The following is a 22,063-nucleotide window of genomic DNA, read 5'->3' as shown; positions in this document are numbered from 1 at the left end:
ATAACCAGATTGGGGGCATGGCTCAAACTGGTAAACTGTCAGCTATGAGTGAAAAAGCTGAACAAGATTCTAGGTTCAAGATCCTAATTTCAAATCTGGGATGGGCACCCAGAAACGAATATTTGGGTTTAGAATTCAAGAAGAAGTTGATTGGACAAATAATTTCGAAATTATCCATAGAAGTGATCATTCTAACCTTGTAAATGTTTCAGACTTAATGAGAGTAAGTGAAAGAATGAAAGATGATGGCTGAAAATTCTAGGTTATAACTTTGTTAAGGGGTTAACAGAAAAAAAAGAATTGGAGAGAGAAAAAAATTTGTATGTAAACGTGTGACAATACATCCTCGAATAATCGGAGTTCTACTTATCTGGGCACAATCACTAAACAACACCTTTTTCACTTCAAATGTATTCTGGTTTGGAAGATTATTTGGTATTCCAGTCTATAAAACACTGATAGAGTAAAACAAAAAGACAGAGTAATCAAGACAGAAAAATACCAGGGAACAAAATAGGAAGAAAATTTAAAGGAAATATAAAACATTAAATAGGAGAGAATAAGAGCAACAAGAGAGCTAAAAAGAAGCTGTTATATAAGTTTTGATTTTTCCCCTCCAGTACTGGGGATTGAACCTAGGGCCTTATGGATAACAGGAAAGTATACTACCATTGAGCTACATCCCTGACCCTCAGTACATTCAGTTATTAAAGAAATCAGCAGTACAGTAAAAAGAGAAGACATGAGTTGAGACATTAAGTATATATAGTAATGCAGGCTCAGTTATAGGGGAGGGAGGAAGAGACTGTTATTATTACCACTGTGTGTATTCTTGCAAGGGAAGTCTATTGAAAGATGGACAAATAATTTGAAGGATTCTGAAAAAATGCTTTGATAGATGAATATGAAGGATAAAGGAGAGAAATTATCAGTTACCATTGTGGATCCAGTTAATATCTGAATAAAATCTACCTTGATGTCAAAAGTATCTATGACAGAGATATATATTTAGAAATTATTGCATAGATAGTTGTTAAAGTTACAGTGATAAGTTGGACATTGAAAATAAAAAAGACATACGACCAGAAAATACTGAAAGAAATTAGCAAAAAAGGAAGAATGAGACATTGAGTAATAGGATGATGGAATTACTATTACTAGTAGAGCTATTTCATTGTTTGATAAAGACAGAGTAAGATTTTAAAGCATTAAAGAAAATGGTGAAAGTAAGGAAAAGAAGGTAGTACATATAGATTGCTTTGCTGATGGACATATGAATTATTTTCATTTTGAGGAAAATATGAATATGTCCTTATGAGTATTATTATTTGAGAATCATAGTATTTATATGTATAAATTCATTGGATGTGTATGCTCAGAAAGAAATGTATTGGGTATAAAGTATGCATACCTTCTTTTATAAATTTCTTAGTTGGTTATACCAATTTGCAAGTAAAATTGAAGACTTTCATCCTAACACATTCAAAAATTAAATCTAACACAAATGTCTGAAATTTAGAAAAACTAATGAGCACAATCTTAGATTTGGTAAGGGATTCTTAAATGTGACATCAGAAGCACAAGAACAGCCAAAAATATTTAGATAAACTGGACTTTATCACAGTTAAAAACTACTGTACATCAAAAGACATTGTAAAGATAATGAGAAGATTAACTACACAATTAGAGAAAATATTGTTTCAATACTATGTCTGATAAGGGACAAGTATTTAAATTATATAATGAACTTTTACAAAAATCCACTTAAAAACTTGAGTATACAATTCTTCAATGAATATATAAATGTCCAGCAAGCTATGACAAGATGTTTACCATCCTTAGTCAATAAAGAAATTCAAATCAAAGCTACAATGAGAGGTGACTTAATACTCAGGTAACAATGGGAAAAAGTGATGTTAAGAGGTCCCTTAGAAACCCTAAAACAAGATTTCAAAAAAGAGATAGAAGTTCTCAGAAATGATCAAACAGAAAGCAGAAGAGTCGAAAGTCTCTGTGGCCTAATAGACAAAGCAGATGAGAGTCCCAGAGCTGGAAGACACACAGATCAAATCAAACAACAGGAGGTTATTATAGAGAACAAATCCAAGAAACAAGAAAGAAGATCATGGGAACCAAAGCAAAGCCCAATTTGATACTGACAGGTATCCAGGAAGGGGAAGAATAAATAGTCAAGGGGATAGGAAACATTTTTAACAGAATCCTATCAGACAGATATCCAAAATACCAAATATCCAAATATTCAAAAAGGCCCATTTAGATACAAGAATCATTTAGGATACCCAACAGGCAGGGTCAGAACAGAAGATCCTACTGCTACATTATTATCCTCACAGGATCAATAGTGACCAAGGAAAAGATATTAAAATCTGCCAGAGAAAAGTCTGATTACTTACAAAGGAAAACCAGTCCGAATAACTACAGATTTCTCAGCTGAGACCATGAAAGCAAGAAGAGCCTGGTGTGATGTATTCTAAAACTAATATCAAACAATTACCAAACCAGAATACTGCACTCAGGAAAGCTTTCGTTCATAACTGAAGGACAAATTAAAACATTCTACAACAAAGAAAAATTGCAGTAATTTATATCTACCAAACCAGCACTTCAAAAGAAATATACTTAAAGATGTACTTCATACAAAAAAATCAACAATTCCATATTGGCAAAGAAAATACCTTACAAGAGAACCAGCTAAACATAGTATGAATAGAGGAGGCATAGCCCCCAAGAAGGGAGATAACATTGCAGGCTTTACCACACATCTCTCAGTCCTATCTCTCAATATCAATGGACTTAACTTTCCAATTAAAAGATATAGACTGGCGCAGGGAATATGGCCTAGTGGTAAAGTGCTTGCTTCACATACATGAAGCCCTGGGTTCGATTCTTCAGCAACACATATATAGAAAAAGCCAGACGTGGTGCTGTGGCTCAAGTGGCAGAGTGCTAGCCTTGAGCAAAAAGAAGCCAGGGACAATGCTCAGGCCTTGAGTCTAAACCCCAGGACTGGCAATAAATAAATAAATAAATAAATAAATAAATAAATAAATAAATAAATAAATAAATAAATAAATGAATGAATGAATGAATGAATGAATGAATGAATGAATGAATAAATAAATAAATAAAAGACATAGACTGACTACTTGGTACTTGGATCAAAAAGCAAGACCTGCCCATCTATTGTTTACAAGAAACACCTCTTGCCAACAAAAACAGACAAATTCTCAAAGTGAAAGGTTGGATTAAAATCTTTCAAGCAAATGGCCCCAATTAACAGGCAAAAGTAGCAGTCCTAAAATAGAAACAATAAATTTTGAATTAAAAATCAATAAGGAGACAAACAAGGTCATTACATACTAATAAAGGGACAATTCTGAGAGCTTCTATCTCTTTTCTGAGGTCTTGTCTTAGAGTTTCTAAGGGACCTCTTTACATGACTCATTTGTTTGCATTTTCCTTAATCTCCTTTAATTGAATGGCTACTTTTTCATTGGACTACAGGAAGATATGACAATTCTAAATATCTATACACCAAATGCTAGAGCACCTAACTTCATCAAACACATACTACGTGCCTTGAAAGTACACATAAATCAAAATACATTGATTGCTGGCGACTTCAACACATCATTGTCAAATATGGATAGGTCATCTAGGCAAAAACTCACCAAAGAAACCTCAGACCAAAATAACTACATTGACTAACTAGATTTAACAGACTTCTACAGACGGTTCCACCCAACAACATCAGAATGTACAATCTTCTCAGCAGCCCATGGCACATTCTCTAAAACAGACTGTATGTTAGGTCACAAAGCAAATATGTACAAATTAAAAGAAAACTGAAATTATCCCCTGCATTCTATCAGAGCACAATGGAATAAAATTAGAGAACAACAACAAAAGCCATCACAGAAAAGTCTAACTTATGGAGACTGAACAACACATTGCTGAATGACCAGTGAGTCATTGAGGAGACTAGAAGGGAAATTTAAAACTTACGGAATTTAATAAAAATGAACACATAAAATACCAGCTCCTCTGTGACAAAGCAAAGGCAATACTCAGAGGGAAATTTATAGCTCTGAGAGCCTACATCAAGAAATTAGACAAAATTCAAATCAACACTTCAATGATGTGTCTTGAGCTCCATGAAAAAAAGGAACAAGCAAAACCCCAAATCAACAGACAGAAACAAATAATACAAATAAATGAATTAGAGAATACAAAAATAGGAAAAATACCACAACACAATAGACAGATTGTTAACATATTTGACTAAAAAAAAGAGAACACACGCAAATTAATAAAATTACAGATGAAAATGGGACCACAATAGAAATTTGCAAGATTCAGAATATTGGGGAATACTTTGCAAACCTCTATGCCAACAAATTTGAGAGTCTGGAAGAAATGGAAGCATTCCTTGAGAGCACTGATGTCACCTAACTGAAACAAGAAGACTTAACTAAATAGACCCATAGCAAGTAATAAAATGGAAATAGCAATAAAGGACCTCCTACCCAAGAAAAGCCAAGGACTGGATGGATTCACAGCTGAATTTTATAAGGCCTTCAAGGGAAAATTCACTCTCATACTAGAAAATAGATAGGGAAAGATCACTACCAAATCACTCTACAAAGCCAGCATAACACTTGGCCCAAAACTAGATAGGTGATGCAAAGCTCAATAAAATTCTGTCCAACTGGATTCAACAACTAACCAAAAAAAATAATACACTATGATCCTACAGGATTAATTCCAGGGTTATAAAGCTGGTTCAATATATGCAAGTTAATGTAATTCAACAGATCAACAGAAGCATGGACAAGAACCACATGATTATCTCAAAAGATGCAGATAAATCATTTGACAAGATTCATAATAAAAGCACTGGAGAAGCTAGGAATCCATGGAAGATTCCTAAATATTATAAAGGCTGCATATGACAAACCCATAGCCAGCATTATACCTAATGGGGAAAAGTTAAAACCACCTGAAATCAGGAGTGCGACAAGGATTGCCACTCTCTCCACTCCTCTTCAACGTAGCGCTGGAATTCCTAGGAAGAGCAATAGGCAAGAGAAACACACAAAGGGGATGACATGATCTTGTTTTTAAAGACCTTTCAGATTCCTCACTCAAGTTACCTGAGTTGATTTGAAACTTTGTCAATGTAGCAGGGTATAAAATCAACCCACAAAAATCAGTAGCTTTGCTGTATGCCAACAATGAGAAGAGAGGTACTGAAATCAGGAAAGCAATTCTATTTGTAATAGATAAAAAAATTAAATACTTAGGTTTTATCTTAACCAAAGATTGAAGTACTTCTATTGTGAGAACTTGAAAACTCTGAAAAAAGAAACTGAAGCAGATTCAAAGTAATTGAAAATCCTCCATGCTCCTGGCTGAGGAGAATTAACATAGTAAAATGGTAATTCAGCACAGAGAAATATATAAAGTTAATGCAATACCCATCAAAATCCCAACTTTCTTCAAAATATCAATCAAAAAATTCATATGGAATAATAACATACCCAGAATAGCAAAAACAATCCTGAGCAGAAAGAACAATGCTGGAGGGATATCAATACCAAAATTCAAGCTTTATTACAAAACCATAGTAATAAAAATAGCTTGTTACTCAAACAAGAATAGGCATGAGAACCAATTGAATGGAATACAAGATCCAGAAATAAGTGGACAAACATACAGTCACCTAATATTTGATAAAACTACAGTCAAAAACACAGGTTAGAAGAAAGTCTGCCATAAATAAGCCCACAAACATATAGCCACCTAATATTTGATAGGGGAGCCAAATGCACAGGTTGGAAGAAAAGACAACAAATGGCAAACTTGGTTTTCTATGTGAAGAAAACTGAAGCTAGTTACTGATATATAACCTTGTACTAGAATCAGCTCTAAATGGATCAAAGGCTGCGATGTAAAGCCAGACACTGTGAAAATACTGCATGAAAAGGTAGGGGAACCCTAGCTCTTCTAGGCATAGGGTGAAACTTCTGAAATAAAGATCTAGAATCACAACAAAACAAACAAAGACTGGATAAATGGGACTGTATCAGACTGAAGAGCTTCTGCTGTGCCTCAAATGGTAGAATGCTAGCCTTGAGCACAAAGAGGCTCAGGGAGAGCGCCTAGGCCCTGAGGTCAAGCCCTACAACCTAAAAGAAGAAAAAAGAATATGAACAAACGTTGAGAGGATGTGGGATAAAGTACCCTATCACACTGTTGGTAGGAATGCAAATTATCAAATCACTCTGGAAGGCATAATGAAGATTCCTCAAAAAAACAAAAAATAGATGCACTTATTTAGCCAAAGATACCAGTCTCAGACATTCATATATAAGATTGCAAGTCAGGATACACTAAAGACACTTGTATAACTCCTTAATTGTTGCAATACTCACCTAGACAAGTTATGAAAAAAGCCCAGATGCTCACAACTGATGAATGCGTCAAGAAAATAAAATAATTCAACTAGATATTTAATATTCCATCATATATACATATAACATTCCACTATATGTAATATTCCACTATTTAGTTCCAGCCAGGTATGACTTTGTGGATTACATGTTAAAGATTTCATTTGGTAGTGTATTTCCCAATACACTATCAAGGCTAAAATGAAACTTTTTCCATGTCTTCTCCAAATTTTTGGTGTCATTTTCCCCCTAGGTATTTGAGTCAAATTTCACATTATTACTTGTTTTTATTTTCTGTACCTTCTCATACACACACACACACACATATATATATATATATATAGGAAATTGATGTTATTTTTGCAACTACTGTTTAAATTATCACTGCTTAATGATATATACTTAGCATTTTACTCTTTTCTAAACTAGTTTGTTAAGATCTTTTTCCTTCTCTTTCCTTTTCCTTTCACTTCCTTGTTTCCTTCCATCTCTCCTCTTTTCTTCCTTGTTTCCTTCCATTTACCTTCCTCTCCCCTGGCCTTTTTCTATTCTTTTAAAAGAGTTTAATTATATAGGTTAGGGTAGCTTCAAATTCTTTATTTGGACCAGGCTGGCCCTCAAGCTCACGTTCCACTTGACTAAGCTTCCCAAATGCTGTATTCCAGGCACACACAATCATGCCTGACTTAATCTGGCAATTTTTGCAAAGATTCAAGAACTAGTATGAGTCCTAAAAAGTTTGTATCTAAAGATTAACAATCACAGAATTCACATGAAAATTTAACTTCCTAAATGGTTACAATGAGAACACAATGAATGAAAATGAGATGAAAAATCATGAGAAAAAGTGAAAAGGCAAGGTTAATGCAAATTAAATCTTAGCTTGACCAACTGTCTAGGTATGAGACTCAAAGTGATTTTGTTAAGAGTTTTTTAAATTAATCTAGACAATTCATTTAAAGATATTAAATGAAATTGCTAGCAGAAACAAAACTTCTGGCACAGAAAATTTGTAGAAAGTCATGTGATGAAAATTTAGTCCCACAAATAATAGAATCTTAATGATAGCAGAACTCTTTAGATATAAGAAAAATTATTAAATTTCTGGATGGAATATGCTCAGTGGTACTTACACTTTCCCAACAAAGCACTGGAGAAGATCCATCACAATGAAATAGTCTACCTCCAAAGAGAGGAAGCAGGATGTATATCTGCACAATCATTAATGTAAAAGCCTTTGTCTTACCGGTTCATCTGTACTGCCTGTTGCATGATGGGAATAACTGATGAGACCAGGAATGGGCTGCCCACCATGTGCCATTATAACAGCAGGACTGGTGCTGAATGGATGCTTCTAATGCACAACACATAACAGTTATGAATATAGTGACAGGAAAACATGAAACTATACAAGAAAACAGTGAAAACAAAGGAACAATGAAATGCCAAAACTTTCTAAATGTAGAATGGAAAAAAATAGCTTTGATTTTAAATGTCATAAGCTTTTTTCCTTGAGACTAAAATCAATGATACTTTTCACTCTTTTACCCAAAAGTAAAAGAGAAAGAACACACAATGATTTTATTAAATGTACCTATTTGAACAATTGGTTCCATTAAGCAAAATCATAATTTAAAATCTTGCTAGTGTGAAGACTCAATGGATCACTGAATGATCTAGAGGCAGAATCCCTCAGTTTTTAGTGAAAGAACCACACTGGTTCTTAAGTCAACATATCAAATGAATTATCTATGATTTCAATCTATATGTTTTCAATAATAACCTTATTGGGCTGACAGCCATAATATGTGATCTATAAATCTCTATAAATTACTTCATACAGTAATTTCTTGATGGCATACAGGTTGAAAAATTAATTAAATTTATGTAAACACATTATGTTAGCATATTAAATTCCAGAGCTGTCTAAAAATAATTTGAAATACTTTGGTATCTTTTATTAATACTTATTATTTTATTAAAAGTAAAATCAAACATATCCACTTCTTTATACCACTAGTGTAATTTCTGTTTAGTAATATTTGAGTAAGTTCTTTAAATAAATAAAATTCAATGAATGTTTTAAGCCTGTTTTTTAAAAAAATCTTTCCTAATTAATTTCTTGAATTATCTAAAGTCTTTTAACTTGAGAGATTTTTGTCCCTTTAAGAATTTCTGAAATTTTGATGTTTTCACTATGTAAGTATTATAAACATAACATATCCACAGAAATGACAAAAATCAAAGGGTTCTTAAATGTTGCATAGTTTATCTTGCAGCTCTGACTTCAATAGGAGTGCCTTAACTATAGAGTAAATGTCAACTTTTATAAGAACTCTGTTAAGGAAAGGACTTAGTGATAGAAATTAATAGATATCTCAAGTTACTTTTTTAGGATTCCCTGAAGAGTTACTAAATGTATAGAGGGATGAGATAGGGAGAGGGATGAAAATAGTAATTTACCTCTCTAAGACCTCAGAGTTTCTCTCAGCAGGCTTACCTTGGCAGCAATGGCTGCTGCAGTTATATGTGATGAAGAACTATCTTCTGTTGAAGCAACACCACTGTCTTTCTTTTCTTCTTCTTCTTCCTCACACTGTACCCCTTTGTCTTCTGTCTGCTTATGGGGGCTGGTTGTGGGAGGAGGGGAAAGAGGAGGTGGCGGGGAAGGTAAATCTTCAAGTTCATCATGCACCTCCTTTACTTTTACAATGGCATCACGTAAAAGATCAATGGCGTGAGGTAGAGCTGGCAGTATAAACTGAAAGCATTCCTGTCCACAGGAGAAAAACAATGAAAATGAGGCCAATTCATGGACATATAACATGCTGGCAATGAAACTGATTATTTATTTTAGATTTGTATTTCCTTCCATTAATCACAAGAGTGCATATTTAATGCACTGTCTTTGCAATGTGAAATATGAAACAAGATGGCAGACAATATTTTCCATGTGCTAGAAAATTACAGTACTAGGGCTGGGGATATGGCCTAGTGGCAAGAGAGCTTGCCTCGTATACATGAGGACCTGGGTCCAATTCCCCAGCACCACATATACAGAAAATGGCCAGAAGTGGCGCTGTGGCTCAAGTGGCAGAGTGCTAGCCTTGAGCAAAAGGAAGCCAGGGACAGTGCTCAGGCCCTGAGTTCAAGGCCCAGGACTGGCCAAAAAAAAAAAAAAAAGAAAATTACAGTACTAAATGAGTACATATTATTGTTGTTATTATTTTATTGGTATTGGGGTTTGAACTCAGGACTTCTTGCTTACTTGGGCAAGAGCTCTACCACTTGAGCCAAGCTCTTTATGGTTTTTAGATAGGTAGTTGGGATTACACGCATGTGCCAAGACATACAGCCTGTTCTATTTTTTTCTTTTAAGTGAGAATTTCGTTGGGTATGGTGGGGGTGTGCCTGTAGTTCCAGTTACTCATAAGTCAGAGACTGGGAATACTGTCATTGGAGTCTAGTTATTCAGATCATAATTCATCCAATAAGCATGCATGGTGACATATGCATATGATTATATTTATGTTTGTAAGCAAAGGTGGCATGATTGCAGTCTGTGCCTGACCTGTACAAAAACACAAGATACTATTGGAAAAACAACTACAGAGAAAGAGGGCTGGAGGCATGACTCAAATGGTAGAACACCTTCCTAACAAGTACAAGGCCCTAAGTACAAACTGCTGTATGCCAAAATTAATAAGTAAAGTAAATTTTGGAAATAACTTTGGAGTTCAAAGATGCTTTATTAGAAACATGGGAAAGGTAGGAAAGAATTTTCACATTTTTAATTAAAATAAGAGACTAGAATGAATAACTCATTTGAGGACCAGATTATTTTGATCAGAAACCAAACTTCTGATTACCATCACAAAGTATAACTAGTACAACTACTACATAACGTTATGTTATGCAGTACTTAAAAATAGATATAAGCTGGTAAAGAACTTCACAGAAAATTCAATACAATCATCTACTCAGGTGCTGCTATAACCTATAGTGCATTATCAAAAGAAAATAAACAAGAACTTATCTAACCAGAACACAGAGCCAGATATATTTGGAAAAGGTATTTGTACTGGTTGACTGACACCTGTAATATTAGTTTAGCAATTCCACTCTGATCATTCATACTTCATATTTAAAGTAACCCTTAAAATTTAAGATAGGAAAAATATCTTAAAATTTTTGGAGGCTTACTAGAATACTTAAAAGGATGTCAAACCTTTTATCCTCTCTTAGTATGCTCTATCAGTTTACTGTTTAAATATTTTGTAAAGAATTTAACCTTGACCAAAGAGAGTCCTGGTTTTTACTATTAGGTTTTGGGAGGTACTCTTCAGATTTTCAGAATGTCATGCCTAAATCTTGGTTTGCCTGAGTCCCTAGCCATCAGGCACTCTAAAAATTCTGGTCACCCAGGATAGTATTCCTAGCTGGCAATAGTCTGTGTGTATCATCACACACATCTATGCTTAGGAGGATAGCATGTGGATGATTTAAAAAAGAGGGGATGGTGAAAGTTCCTTGTTTGATCTCTCTCTTATATCCAAACCTATGTACTTTTTCTGTTAGTTGCTGTTAATCTGTATCTCATTCCTGTAATAAATAACCATGAGTATAACAGCTTTCAGTGAGTTTTATGAATCCTAGTGAGTTATTAAACACAAGAGTACATTTTAGGAATCCTAATGTATACTTGGTGTCTGTACACCACTTTGACAATATTTAAAAAAAATAAGTGAGACCAGTCATTTGGGTGCTCCAATTATGTAGCTGACTGAAGAAGTTCATAGCAGTTCAAAGATCTGAACTGCATGATTCTTGCCTCTACTTTTGGATTTTGGCTGGCAATATATGTACAAGAGGCAGAAAACAAATGAAAAATCAATCTGTTAAAGACATGACTACATTAGAGAAGGATATGTAAGTATCCATAATAGAACTCCCACTCAAGACATGAAAGTGAATAGAATCACATTTTTGATATGGCTACCTGGGTCTATAACATGAATCATAGATATTGGTAGTGCATAGCTATGCAAAGGAAAGCTGAATTTAGTATACTGCAAGGCCATAAAATGTCAAGCCTAGGATGGTCCTCTTTGTCAATAAATAAGTCTGTAGAAAGCTACAGGGGGAAGGATCTGTACACAAGTAGCAAATCAGATTGATGCTGATAGCTGCTAGAGGAAACAAGTCCTAGCACTTTCATCCTCAGAGTAATGATTTGACAGAGGATCCATGGGTAATTGAAACATTTGTTGTCTTCAGTGGAGGGAAATAAAGGTATAAAATACTGTCTTACATACCTTCATGAGTTTGTGATCATATTTAACTTTGAGGGTGGTGGGAAAGAATGATAGTATGATTATTTCTTTTTGATTTATTTATTTATTTTTTATTTTATTTTTATCTTTAAGTAGTTGTACAAAAGAGTTGCCATTATTCAACAAAGTAGTATATGGATACAATTAATCTTTACCAATGTCACCCCTTTCATCATTCTCTGCCAAGCTCCCCTCCTCTCCCCTTTCCTCACCTCCTCACCCTTTTTTGTTTTCTTTTCTTTTAGTTGGTACCAGGGTTTGATTTCAGGTCCTCATACTTCCTCAGTTTGATTGCTTGACTTTTTACTGGTTTTTTGGAGATGAAGTATTGCAGACATTTCTGCCCAGACTGGCTTCAAACTGCAATGTTCTAGGTCTCAGCCTTCTAAATGGCTTGGATTACAGGTGTGAAGCACCAGCACCTGGCTTTCTATATGAAAGTGTTTTTTTTTTTTTATTTTTAACCCATGTCATCTCATCTGATCCTCATCTTTTTATTATCTACTTGGTATCACACTCTCAATATTTGGGATACAAATGTGAGTGTTAGAAGAAGAGATGATTCCTAAGTGAGACAACTTTAACTATCTTAAAACCTGGATGTCAGAATTCCTAAAGGTCTAATTTCGCCTTTATACCACATTTGGCCAAACTAGGATCAACAGTGAATACAGCTGTATGACATAAGGGGCTAAGACAATCCACTAGATTTTACCTATGTAATCCTGCCCTATATAAATATGAATGTACTGAGACACTTGGTAAACTAATTATTACTGATGACAATTTTAAGCAATACTGACTAAACCTCACATCTTCTTCAAAGATGGAAAAATCTGTACATAAATGCAGCGAGGGAAGAATGGAAGCTGAAAATACCAAAACAAGGAAACAAAGATACTACACTACACTGGTGTTTCAGAAGTTGCTGAAAAAAAAGATACTTTTTAACAACTGTAACAAATGCTTAAAAGGGTAAAGTCATTTATTTTTGAGACCACTTCTGCTTTGGGAACCTGTCAAATATGCAAATCTGAATGACATTACCAAGGGAGACATCTTAGTGATTTGACAGGATACACTACTTAATTTTTAATGCCTGACAAAATATTTTTTTAAAATAAAGGCTATGACCACCAGATGATCTACAATGCCATTTATGGTGAGAGATTGGGCCTACATGGGTACTGGTTTTGTCTCTTTAAGTTATTTGAGATTAAAGATATCAATCCAACCTCTGGGAAGGGATAAGAGGTAAAGGTCAGATACATGGAAAGTATGTGATGAGCTTAATAAAATGAACATCAATCTAGGTGCTGGTGGCTATCACTGGTAATCCTAGCTACTAAGGAAGCAGAGATCTAAGGATCACAATTAAAAGCCAGCCCAGGCAGAAAAGTTCCCATGAGACTCTTACCTCTAATTAATCACTCAAAAACTGGAAGTGGAGCTGTGGCTCAAAGTGGCAGAATGCTAAACTTGAGCAAAAGAGCTCAGGGACAATGCCCAGGCCCTGAGTTCAAGTTCCATGACAGACAAAACAAACACACAAACAAACAAACAAAAACGATATCAAAAACATGAGTGAGTTTCTCTGATTGGTGATATTTCATGTGTATTTCAAACACTGATGCCTGGAGAGTAATATAATCATGCATTCATGGAAAGAGGACAATGAAAACTCTATGCTTGGTATTTTTCGGCCACCTTGTCAAATGTACTACTTTTTTTGACTGGTTTAATCTGTATCCTTTCTCTTAATAAACTATAACTCTGAATGCAAGTTTTAATGGGTTCTGTGAGTCTTTCTTGTGAATTATTCAACTAAACCATAAGGTGATTTATAGGAATCCTTTGAATTTGCAATTAAGTGTCAGAAGTGAGCAAGTCATATGGAATGTGGCTTTTTGGTTGGCTAGTCTCATAGTTAGCTTAAAGTCTTATAAATAGCCATATAAATTGTCAAGAATGCTTACCTGAGATCCTTTCTTGCTACCTGGTAGGTTAATTATGAGAGTCTTTCCTCTGATTCCACACACAGGCCTGAAAGGAAATAGAAAGGACAATGAACTGCAATAAATGTTTCTATATAAATATATTCAACATGGCCAAGAGACATATGAAAAAATGCTCTACATCACTGGCCATAAAAGAAATGCAAATCAAAACAACATTGAGATTCCATCTCACCCCAGTAAGAATGTCATATATCCAGAAAACTAACAATAACAATTGTTGGAGGGGATGTGGCCAAAAGGGAACCCTACTTCATTGTTGGTGGGAATGTAAACTGGTTCAGCCACTCTGGCAAGCAGTATGGAGATTCCTCAGAAGGCTAAATATAGAACTCCCCTATGACCCAGCAGCCCCACTTTTGGGTATCTATCCAAAAGACCACAAACAAAATCACAGTAATGCCACCAGCACAACAATGTTCATTGCAGCACAATTTGTCATAGCGAGAATCTGGAACCAGCCCAGATGCCCCTCAGTAGACAAATGGATCAGGAAAATGTGGTACATATACACAATGGAATTTTATGCCTCTATCAGAAAGAATGACATTTTCCCATTTGTAAGGAAATGGAAGGACTTGGAAAACATTATACTAAGTGAAGTGAGCCAAACCCAAAGAAACATGGACTCTATGGTCTCCCTTATTGGGAATAATTAGTACAGGTTTAGGCAAGTCATAGCAGAGCATCACAAGGCCCAATAGCTATACCCTTATGAACACATAAGATGATGCTAAATGAAATGAACTCCATGTTATGGAAACAGTTGTAACTACTTTCAACGTCCTATGTGTATCTGTAGCTTCTATTATTATTTTTTTTTTTTGGCCAGTCCTGGGCCTTGGACTCAGGGCCTGAGCACTGTCCCTGGCTTCTTCCCGCTCAAGGCTAGCACTCTGCCACTTGAGCCACAGCGCCGCTGCTTCTGGCCGTTTTCTGTATATGTGGTGCTGGGGAATCGAACCTAGGGCCTCGTGTATCCGAGGCAGGCACTCTTGCCACTAGGCTATATCCCCAGCCCTGTAGCTTCTATTATTGATGATGTTCTTGTATCACCTTCCCGTGGTTGTACCTACACTATCTCTGTAATCTTATCTGAGTATATTGGAAACCGTGTATACTGGTATTGGAAATAGGAAATTGAAAGGGAATACCAAATTTGAGAGACACAGGGTAAAAAAAAGACAAACAACTACAAAAGCAATACTTGCAAAACTGTTTGGTGTAAGTGAACTGAACACCTCCGTGGGTGAGGGGGAAGGGAAAGGGGGAGGAGGGGGGGTATGAGGGACAAGGTAACAAACTGTACAAGAAATGTATCCAGTGCCTAACGTATGAAACTGTAACCTTTCTGTACATCAGTTTGATAATAAAAATTTGAAAAAAAATAAATATATTCAACAAAAGCTAATAAACTTCATGTGAGAGCAACTGTTTAACAAAAATAAAACTGCTATAGTAAAATATTCATCAACTGGTACACAAATTAGGAATTCTGGCTGATGTTTTTATAATGATATTTAGTGTAGTCGATCAGAAAAAAATGCATTGAATGTAAAAAAAGAGAATATATCAGCTACTTTTGAGCAGTTTAACCAGGCCAAAAAGCCTAATGTTAGCTTTGTGGTCTTCTGTTCATTTCACATTTATTGAATCTCCCATAAACTCTAAGATTTCAATGCAATAGTGAACAAAAATGTCTAGAATAGTAATATTTACGTTCTAAAGTCTAACTTATACAGTATTTAAGAGCTACCTGAGATTGAGATTTTAGCTCCTGCTTCTTAAGAAGTTTTTAAGTAAAAACAAGGCTTTGAAAAAGAGATTAGAGAGCTAAATTATTAACAAATCCATTGATGATCATAAGCATTTTAAGCTAGAAATGTCTTTTAAGAGATCATTGTTAATTTCCATCCCACACTTAAATCAATTTGTTAGATAAAAATAAAACAGTGAGAAAGCAATAGAAACCTGAGGACTCTTCGAAGACTCCAAGTCCTGATTTCACTTGGGAGTGAGAATTGTGTTACTTTGATCTGGTAACCTAATCGTATTTTCATCTATTGAAAACAAAAATTATCCTATTTAAAAACTTTGTATGTAAGATTTTTAGTCACATAAGAATATTTTTCCAAAATTTCTTATGGTTTAAATTTATTCTACATTATTTTTATTTCTAAAGTAACCTAAAACTATCTTGAACTTCATTACTTTGTCATAGCCTAGCTACAATCTCAAAAAAAGAGTTGATAGCAGGTATTTAAAACTTTCATATATCTGAAAATGATTAATAAGTCATTCTTTGGCTATCTTCTTGGAATTCATGATTGCATTAAAAAAATTTAAAGCTCATTCTCTAACCTTTAACGTACGTGTTATTTCTCCAAACTTTGTTTTTATTTTGGCAGTCAGAATTGAACAAAGTACTTTACAACCAAAATGGCAATAGGTAATTATAAAACTCTTAAAATGTTCTATTAGGAATATTCTTTGGCTTTTATCATTTCATAGATAACTGATTATAATTTGAGAAGCAAAGTGATTAGGATGATAATGTTAACAATACTAAGTTCTGCTAGTTTCATATAACAAATGTAGCAACTTATTGAATAACTCTAGATTTTTTACTAAGCACGGTAGTCTTTCAAATTATATAGTATCAATTACTTCATGCTGGTGGGTCATGTCTGTAAGCTTAGCTGATCAGAAGGCTGAGATCTGAGGATCTCAGTTGGAAGCCAGCCCAGGAAGAAAAGTCCTGTGGGACTCTTATCTCCAATTAACTACCAGAAAACCAGAAATGGCTCTGTGACTCAAATAGTAGGATGCTAGCCTTGAACACAAAGTGGCTCAGGGCAATGCCCAGGCCCTGGTTCAAGTCCCATGATTGACAAAAAGAAAAAACAAGAATTGTGGGGTGTATTTTTTTCATCTCTGGAATATCCACAGTAACTTCAGAAGTTATCATTATACTACTTTATATTTAATAAAGCAGGTTTGAAAACACTACTACAGAGAATCAAATTATTCAATTCATTTAAATTATTGAATTTTAAATAATTTAAGTTAGTATAATAGTCCTTATAAAATCACCATCATCTTACCTCACTATAATGTTTATTAAAACAACTAAATATCTGTGCTAAGAATTATAAAATAAATATGACCCAAGTCCTTAAGGAGTTTATAAATGCAATATAGAATATTGAAGCATATAAACAAGTAACCACAATGCTAGATAGTAAACGGTCATTTAAATGGTCATATGAGTTGAAAATAAAAGTACATTTGAAGGTGAGGGAATTAAAACTCTATAGAAGAAAACTGTTACAATCTAATAATTCAGCATCTAACAATGTGTGGTTCCCTCGGACAGTACTGTATATGGTATTTTTGGAAGTCAGAAATGCAAAATCTCCTATACTGACCATTGTCCTCCTCTCTGCTGCTGATATACTCAATTTAAAAAAACATTGAGGATGGAATCTAGGAATTGTGATGTTAACAAGATCTCTGATTCTGATCCATGCTCAAATTTGAGAAGTACTATGAGAGATCATACTTAAATTTTGATAATACTATCACAATAATACTGGCTCAGTTACTGAATTTCACTAACCATTTTTAAAAACTGAGTTACTAGAAGGAATAAACATAATCTTTGAAATTAAATGTATCGAATGCTTAACACACAATAGGCACTCGATAAATACTTGACCTACCTTCACTGAAAAAGTCTCTTGGAATTAGACAGCAGAAGTCACAAATTCACTGTAAGGAGTTACAACGTATTCCACAGGCATCCAAACCATCAATATATTCTGCTCAGTATAGCTAAGCACCATTAAAAGAATATTCTTTTTTTTCTTTCTTTCCTTCTTTTTTTTTTGTTTTTTTGGTCAGTCATGGGGCTGGAACTCTGGTCCTGAGTACTGTACCTAAGCTCTTCAGCTCAAGGCTAGTACTTGAGCTACAGTGCCACTTCTGATTTTCTGGTGGTTAACTGGAGATAAGAGCCAAGAGTATCATAGACCTTCCTGCCTGGGCTGGCTTTGAACCGTGATCCTCAAATCTCAGCCTCCTGAGTAGATAGGATTACAGGTGTTCCACTGGTGCCCCGCAAGAAAATTCTAAAATAGTGTGCATCACCACAATCAGCCTTTTCTGTTGAAATGGAGGAGGGGAAGGGTGTCTTATGAACTTGTTTTTGTTTTGGTACATGGAATGATTATCCCTTTGATCTTATACTCCTATTTAGATAGGATGTGAGTTGTATCTGACTGCATATATAACCACTGGTTAAGATATTGTTCTCACTTTTTACCTGGGCTAGCTTTGAAGGATGATTCTTCTGATCTGCACCTTCTGATTACATAGGATTAAAGGTATGAATCACAGCTTGCCAGATTAAAAGATACTTTTTGAATAGGTTTACTAAATTATGCTGTGTATGCTATTAAACAAATTGTTTTTCTCACTTATCATCTGTTTATGAGATTCCTCCCTAGGGACATGAATAACTGGTTCATTTTCAGTGCTTTACAATATTCCCTTGCATGATTCTTCCATATTTTATTTATTCACTTTTCTGATGAACATTTCATTTTCATCTGTCACCACCGCAAACAATGTTGCTAGTAAAATTACTTTATAACTCTTATGGTACATAAAGAGGACTTTGCTATGGGAGTATTCTTCATATTATAGGTAATAACTATTCAATAAGTGTTATGGTTGGAAATCTCCCCTCCCCCAAAAAAAAGCTTGGGTTGAAAATTAATTCCAGTTATAGCAATATTGAGAGATAGGGCCTAATGTGAGACTCCAAAGTCATGACTGTTCTACTCTCATGAATGGATTAATGCTCACGTATACAAGGACTAGAGACTGCGTGTTCAATCTCAGTTTTTCTCTCATGCATGTTCTCTTGGATTTTCTACTTCTTTTATGAGATGACACCACCAGAAGCACTTTGCCCAATGTAGGTCACCTGTCTTTGGTTTTTCCTATCCTCTAAAATTATAAGAACAATTCTTGGTATTACATAAGTTACCAGTCTGAGGTACTGTTATAACAAAAACAGCACAAAATTAATCTCACTAAAATGAAGAAATTGGAGAAGTTTTAGAGGGACCCTCTTCTGTAGCACTAAGGATAATGATGTAACAATTTATGTAATAAATCCACTTTCATGAAGCAGGGGAAAGCTCAGAGAATTGTGTTATGGATACAACATACATATCATGAAATAAAATAAGCCTTGTAAATGACTCCCTTGTAAAAATATATTTTGCTTTCCAGGATTTGTGACACATGCCTATAATCCTAACTACTTCAGAAGTAAAGATCAGTAGGATTGTGTTTTGACACTACCCTGGATAAAAAGTTACTGAGACTCTATCTCAACAAACAAGACAGGTGTGATGGTACATGCTTGTTATATAAGCTAGGTGGAAGTCATAGGTAGGAAGATCATAGTCTGAGACTGGTCCTGGGCAGAAGTACAAGAACCTGTTTCATATATAAACTAAGTAAAGAGATGGGGCATGGATCAGGTGGTAGAGTGCCTGCCTAGCAAGTACAAGGCACTAAGTTCATAGGCCAGTAATGCAAAAGCAAACAACAACAACAAAAAACCCCAAACAAACAACAAGAAAATAACCAAGAATATACTTTGATTGTAGGACAGAAGTTGATGCATCGTAAACTTCTTTCCAATCAACTTGAACTCTTCCATGGATTCTAAAACACAATTGATTTTTTTTATTTTTTAATGCCAGTCCAGGGACTTGAACTGTAGGCCTGGGCATTGTCATTGAGTTTTTATGCTTACAGCTAGCTCTCTACCACTTGAACCACAGTTCCACTTCCAGATTTTTGAGGGTCAATTGGAGATAAAAGTCTCACAGACATGCCTTTGAAAGTGTAGCTCTGAACCACGATACTAAAATCTCAGACTCCTGAATTGCTAGGATTACAGGAATGAGCTACCGACACAAGCTCTTTTTTTTTTTTTTTTGCCAGTACTGGGGCTTGAACTCAGGGCCTGAGCACTGTCCCTGGCTGCTGCTGCTTCTGCTTCTTCTTCTTCTTCTTCTTCTTTTTTTTTCTCCTCAAGGCCAGCACTCTATCTCTTGAGCTGCAGAGCCACTTATGCCTTTTTATGTTTATTTGGTGCTGAGGAATCGAAAACAGGGTTTCATGCATGCTAGGCAAGCACTCTACGTCTAAGCCACATTCCCAGCCCAATAAATGTTTATACATGTAATTAATCATAGGTGATGGTTTTGCATTTTTCAATGCTGACACTATTATTTCACTATGTACTAGGCTGAATAGAATTAGTTACAACAGGATTGTCTTATTTCTAATTTTAAAAAGAATTTTTATAACATCCAGTTATGAATATATGTTGCATTTGCTTGATCAGATTAAAGAATTTACCTTCTAATTCTTACTTGCAGAGTTATAAAAATGGGCATAAATCATACCAAATGATTTTTATGAATCAGTTGGGAGGAGTCTAAGATTTTTCTTCCTTTTGTTGATTCATGCTAATCAATTATCCAGTAGGTATCTATCTTTGTGTCCTTGAAATAAATCTACCTTGGTCTTCATTATCTTTTTGGTATGTTAATATTTATTTTTGAAATTTATGTATCTGTGGTCATAACAGATACTAACATGTTTTTCTATGTTCTATTTTGATGATGGCTTTGACAAAAAGACTGTTTTCAACTCATAATACGAAGGGAAAATATTTACTTTCTCTTACTACTGTCAGGAACAATTAGCTCTTTTTAAGTTGGATAGAATATGACTCTAAAGTTAAATGAACTAGGGATTTAAAAAAATAAGGAAGACTTTACTTTTTACTTTAGATTAATGCAAAAACAGAAAAAGTAGCATAGAGATTTTGTAAGGAGTGGAGTGTATGCAAACACTTCCCAATTAATAACTTACATTAGTATAGTAAATTGGTTACAATTAATGAAATAATACTGGCACATTATTATTAACAAAAGCCCACTGCTTATTCCTATTTCCTAATTTTTAGCTGATATCCTTTTATTATTCTGAGAGACCAGTCAGAATACTAATACATTGAGCACTAAGGAAACATTATGGAGACAAAATGACTTCTTAGTGTTTAGTGTAATTTATTTCTCTTTATATTTCTTCCCTCTCTCTCTCCTTTTCCTTTCTTTATTTTGGGGGCTTGGAGATAATATCTGGGTTTCAAAACAGAGCCTTGCATTTACTACGTAAACATTCAACTGCTGAGCCATGCTTCCAGCCCATTTGATCACTTACCAGTGCAAAAAAAGTTCTGAGGTAAAATCTTCCTGTTTGTCTGACTCCACATTTTTTTTTAAATTTTATACCTTCTGCATTAGCTGGCATGGCAGATATATGCTATCATTCCAAGCTTTTTCCATTGAGAAGTAGTCTATCAGAATTTTTTGCACAAGCTAGCCTGAAATTGCTTTCTTTCCACTCAGCTTGTCCAAGGAGCTGAGACGACAAGCATGTGGTTGCCACATACAATTACTAGATGAGAAGAATATCCCCTTAAAACTGGACATTTTAATCGTCTAATATGGTAATTAAGGAAGTAAGATTCTCTTCCTTACCTAAAGTTTACTCTTTTTTAAAGTGTCTGTGTCAGAGATTAGCCTCAACTATAACCTTCATGTTTTCTCAGGTCTTGTCTGTGTTTGTATTTTCTACTGGGATTAGAAGGTACCTCTTTAAATCCTACTATATATGTTCTTGAATTCGAATACCCCAATACTAAAAACATTGGTTCTCAAAATGGAGAAGAAAGTACAAAATAAAACCTGAACAAAAACAGATGCTATCTTTTTTAATTCCCTTGAAGACACTGACAGCCAGTGAAGAATGCAACACTGGCAGACTATTTATTGTATCTGCACTTCTATAATCTGAGGCAGCAATTCAAAAACAAAATCTAGACTTTCAATATTTGGAGGGTATATATTGCTCACTATGGTTTTTTTTTTTTGTAGGCTGTTGATGGGGCTAATAGATTAATAGACAGTTAGTAATATACTAGGCTGAACTGACCAAAATGTACCACAACTTACTATTCAGGAATGTATTTAGGAGGTGCAAGCCTTTGAATAATTTTAAGATCCAAAACTGCTCTATTCCTTTTAATGAAGGCTGGAAGTAAAAAAGTACTTGATCTCCCCCGCCCCCATAAATTATAGGTTCAGAA

At 34.8% G+C, this 22,063-nt stretch overlaps 1 protein-coding gene across 2 annotated transcripts in view; it reads right to left on the bottom strand.

Moving 5' to 3' along the window:
• Gphn (gephyrin) overlaps positions 1 to 22,063 on the bottom strand; it is a 386,872-nt gene that overhangs the window by 159,761 nt on the left and 205,048 nt on the right. For both annotated transcript variants that reach the window (XM_048361849.1, XM_048361848.1), the window contains exons 6-8: positions 13,783 to 13,849; positions 8,974 to 9,246; positions 7,720 to 7,827 (exon numbers count right to left, since the gene is read on the bottom strand). In XM_048361849.1, the coding sequence (XP_048217806.1) occupies positions 7,720 to 7,827; positions 8,974 to 9,246; positions 13,783 to 13,849 (448 nt within the window). The remainder of the gene's footprint in view (positions 1 to 7,719; positions 7,828 to 8,973; positions 9,247 to 13,782; positions 13,850 to 22,063) is intronic.

This window comes from Perognathus longimembris, chromosome 14 (genome assembly GCF_023159225.1).
Source record: "Perognathus longimembris pacificus isolate PPM17 chromosome 14, ASM2315922v1, whole genome shotgun sequence".
Lineage (NCBI taxonomy): Eukaryota > Metazoa > Chordata > Mammalia > Rodentia > Heteromyidae > Perognathus > Perognathus longimembris.
The sequence above is the reverse complement of the archived record's forward strand: the minus strand, read 5'-3'. Positions and strand labels throughout refer to the sequence as shown.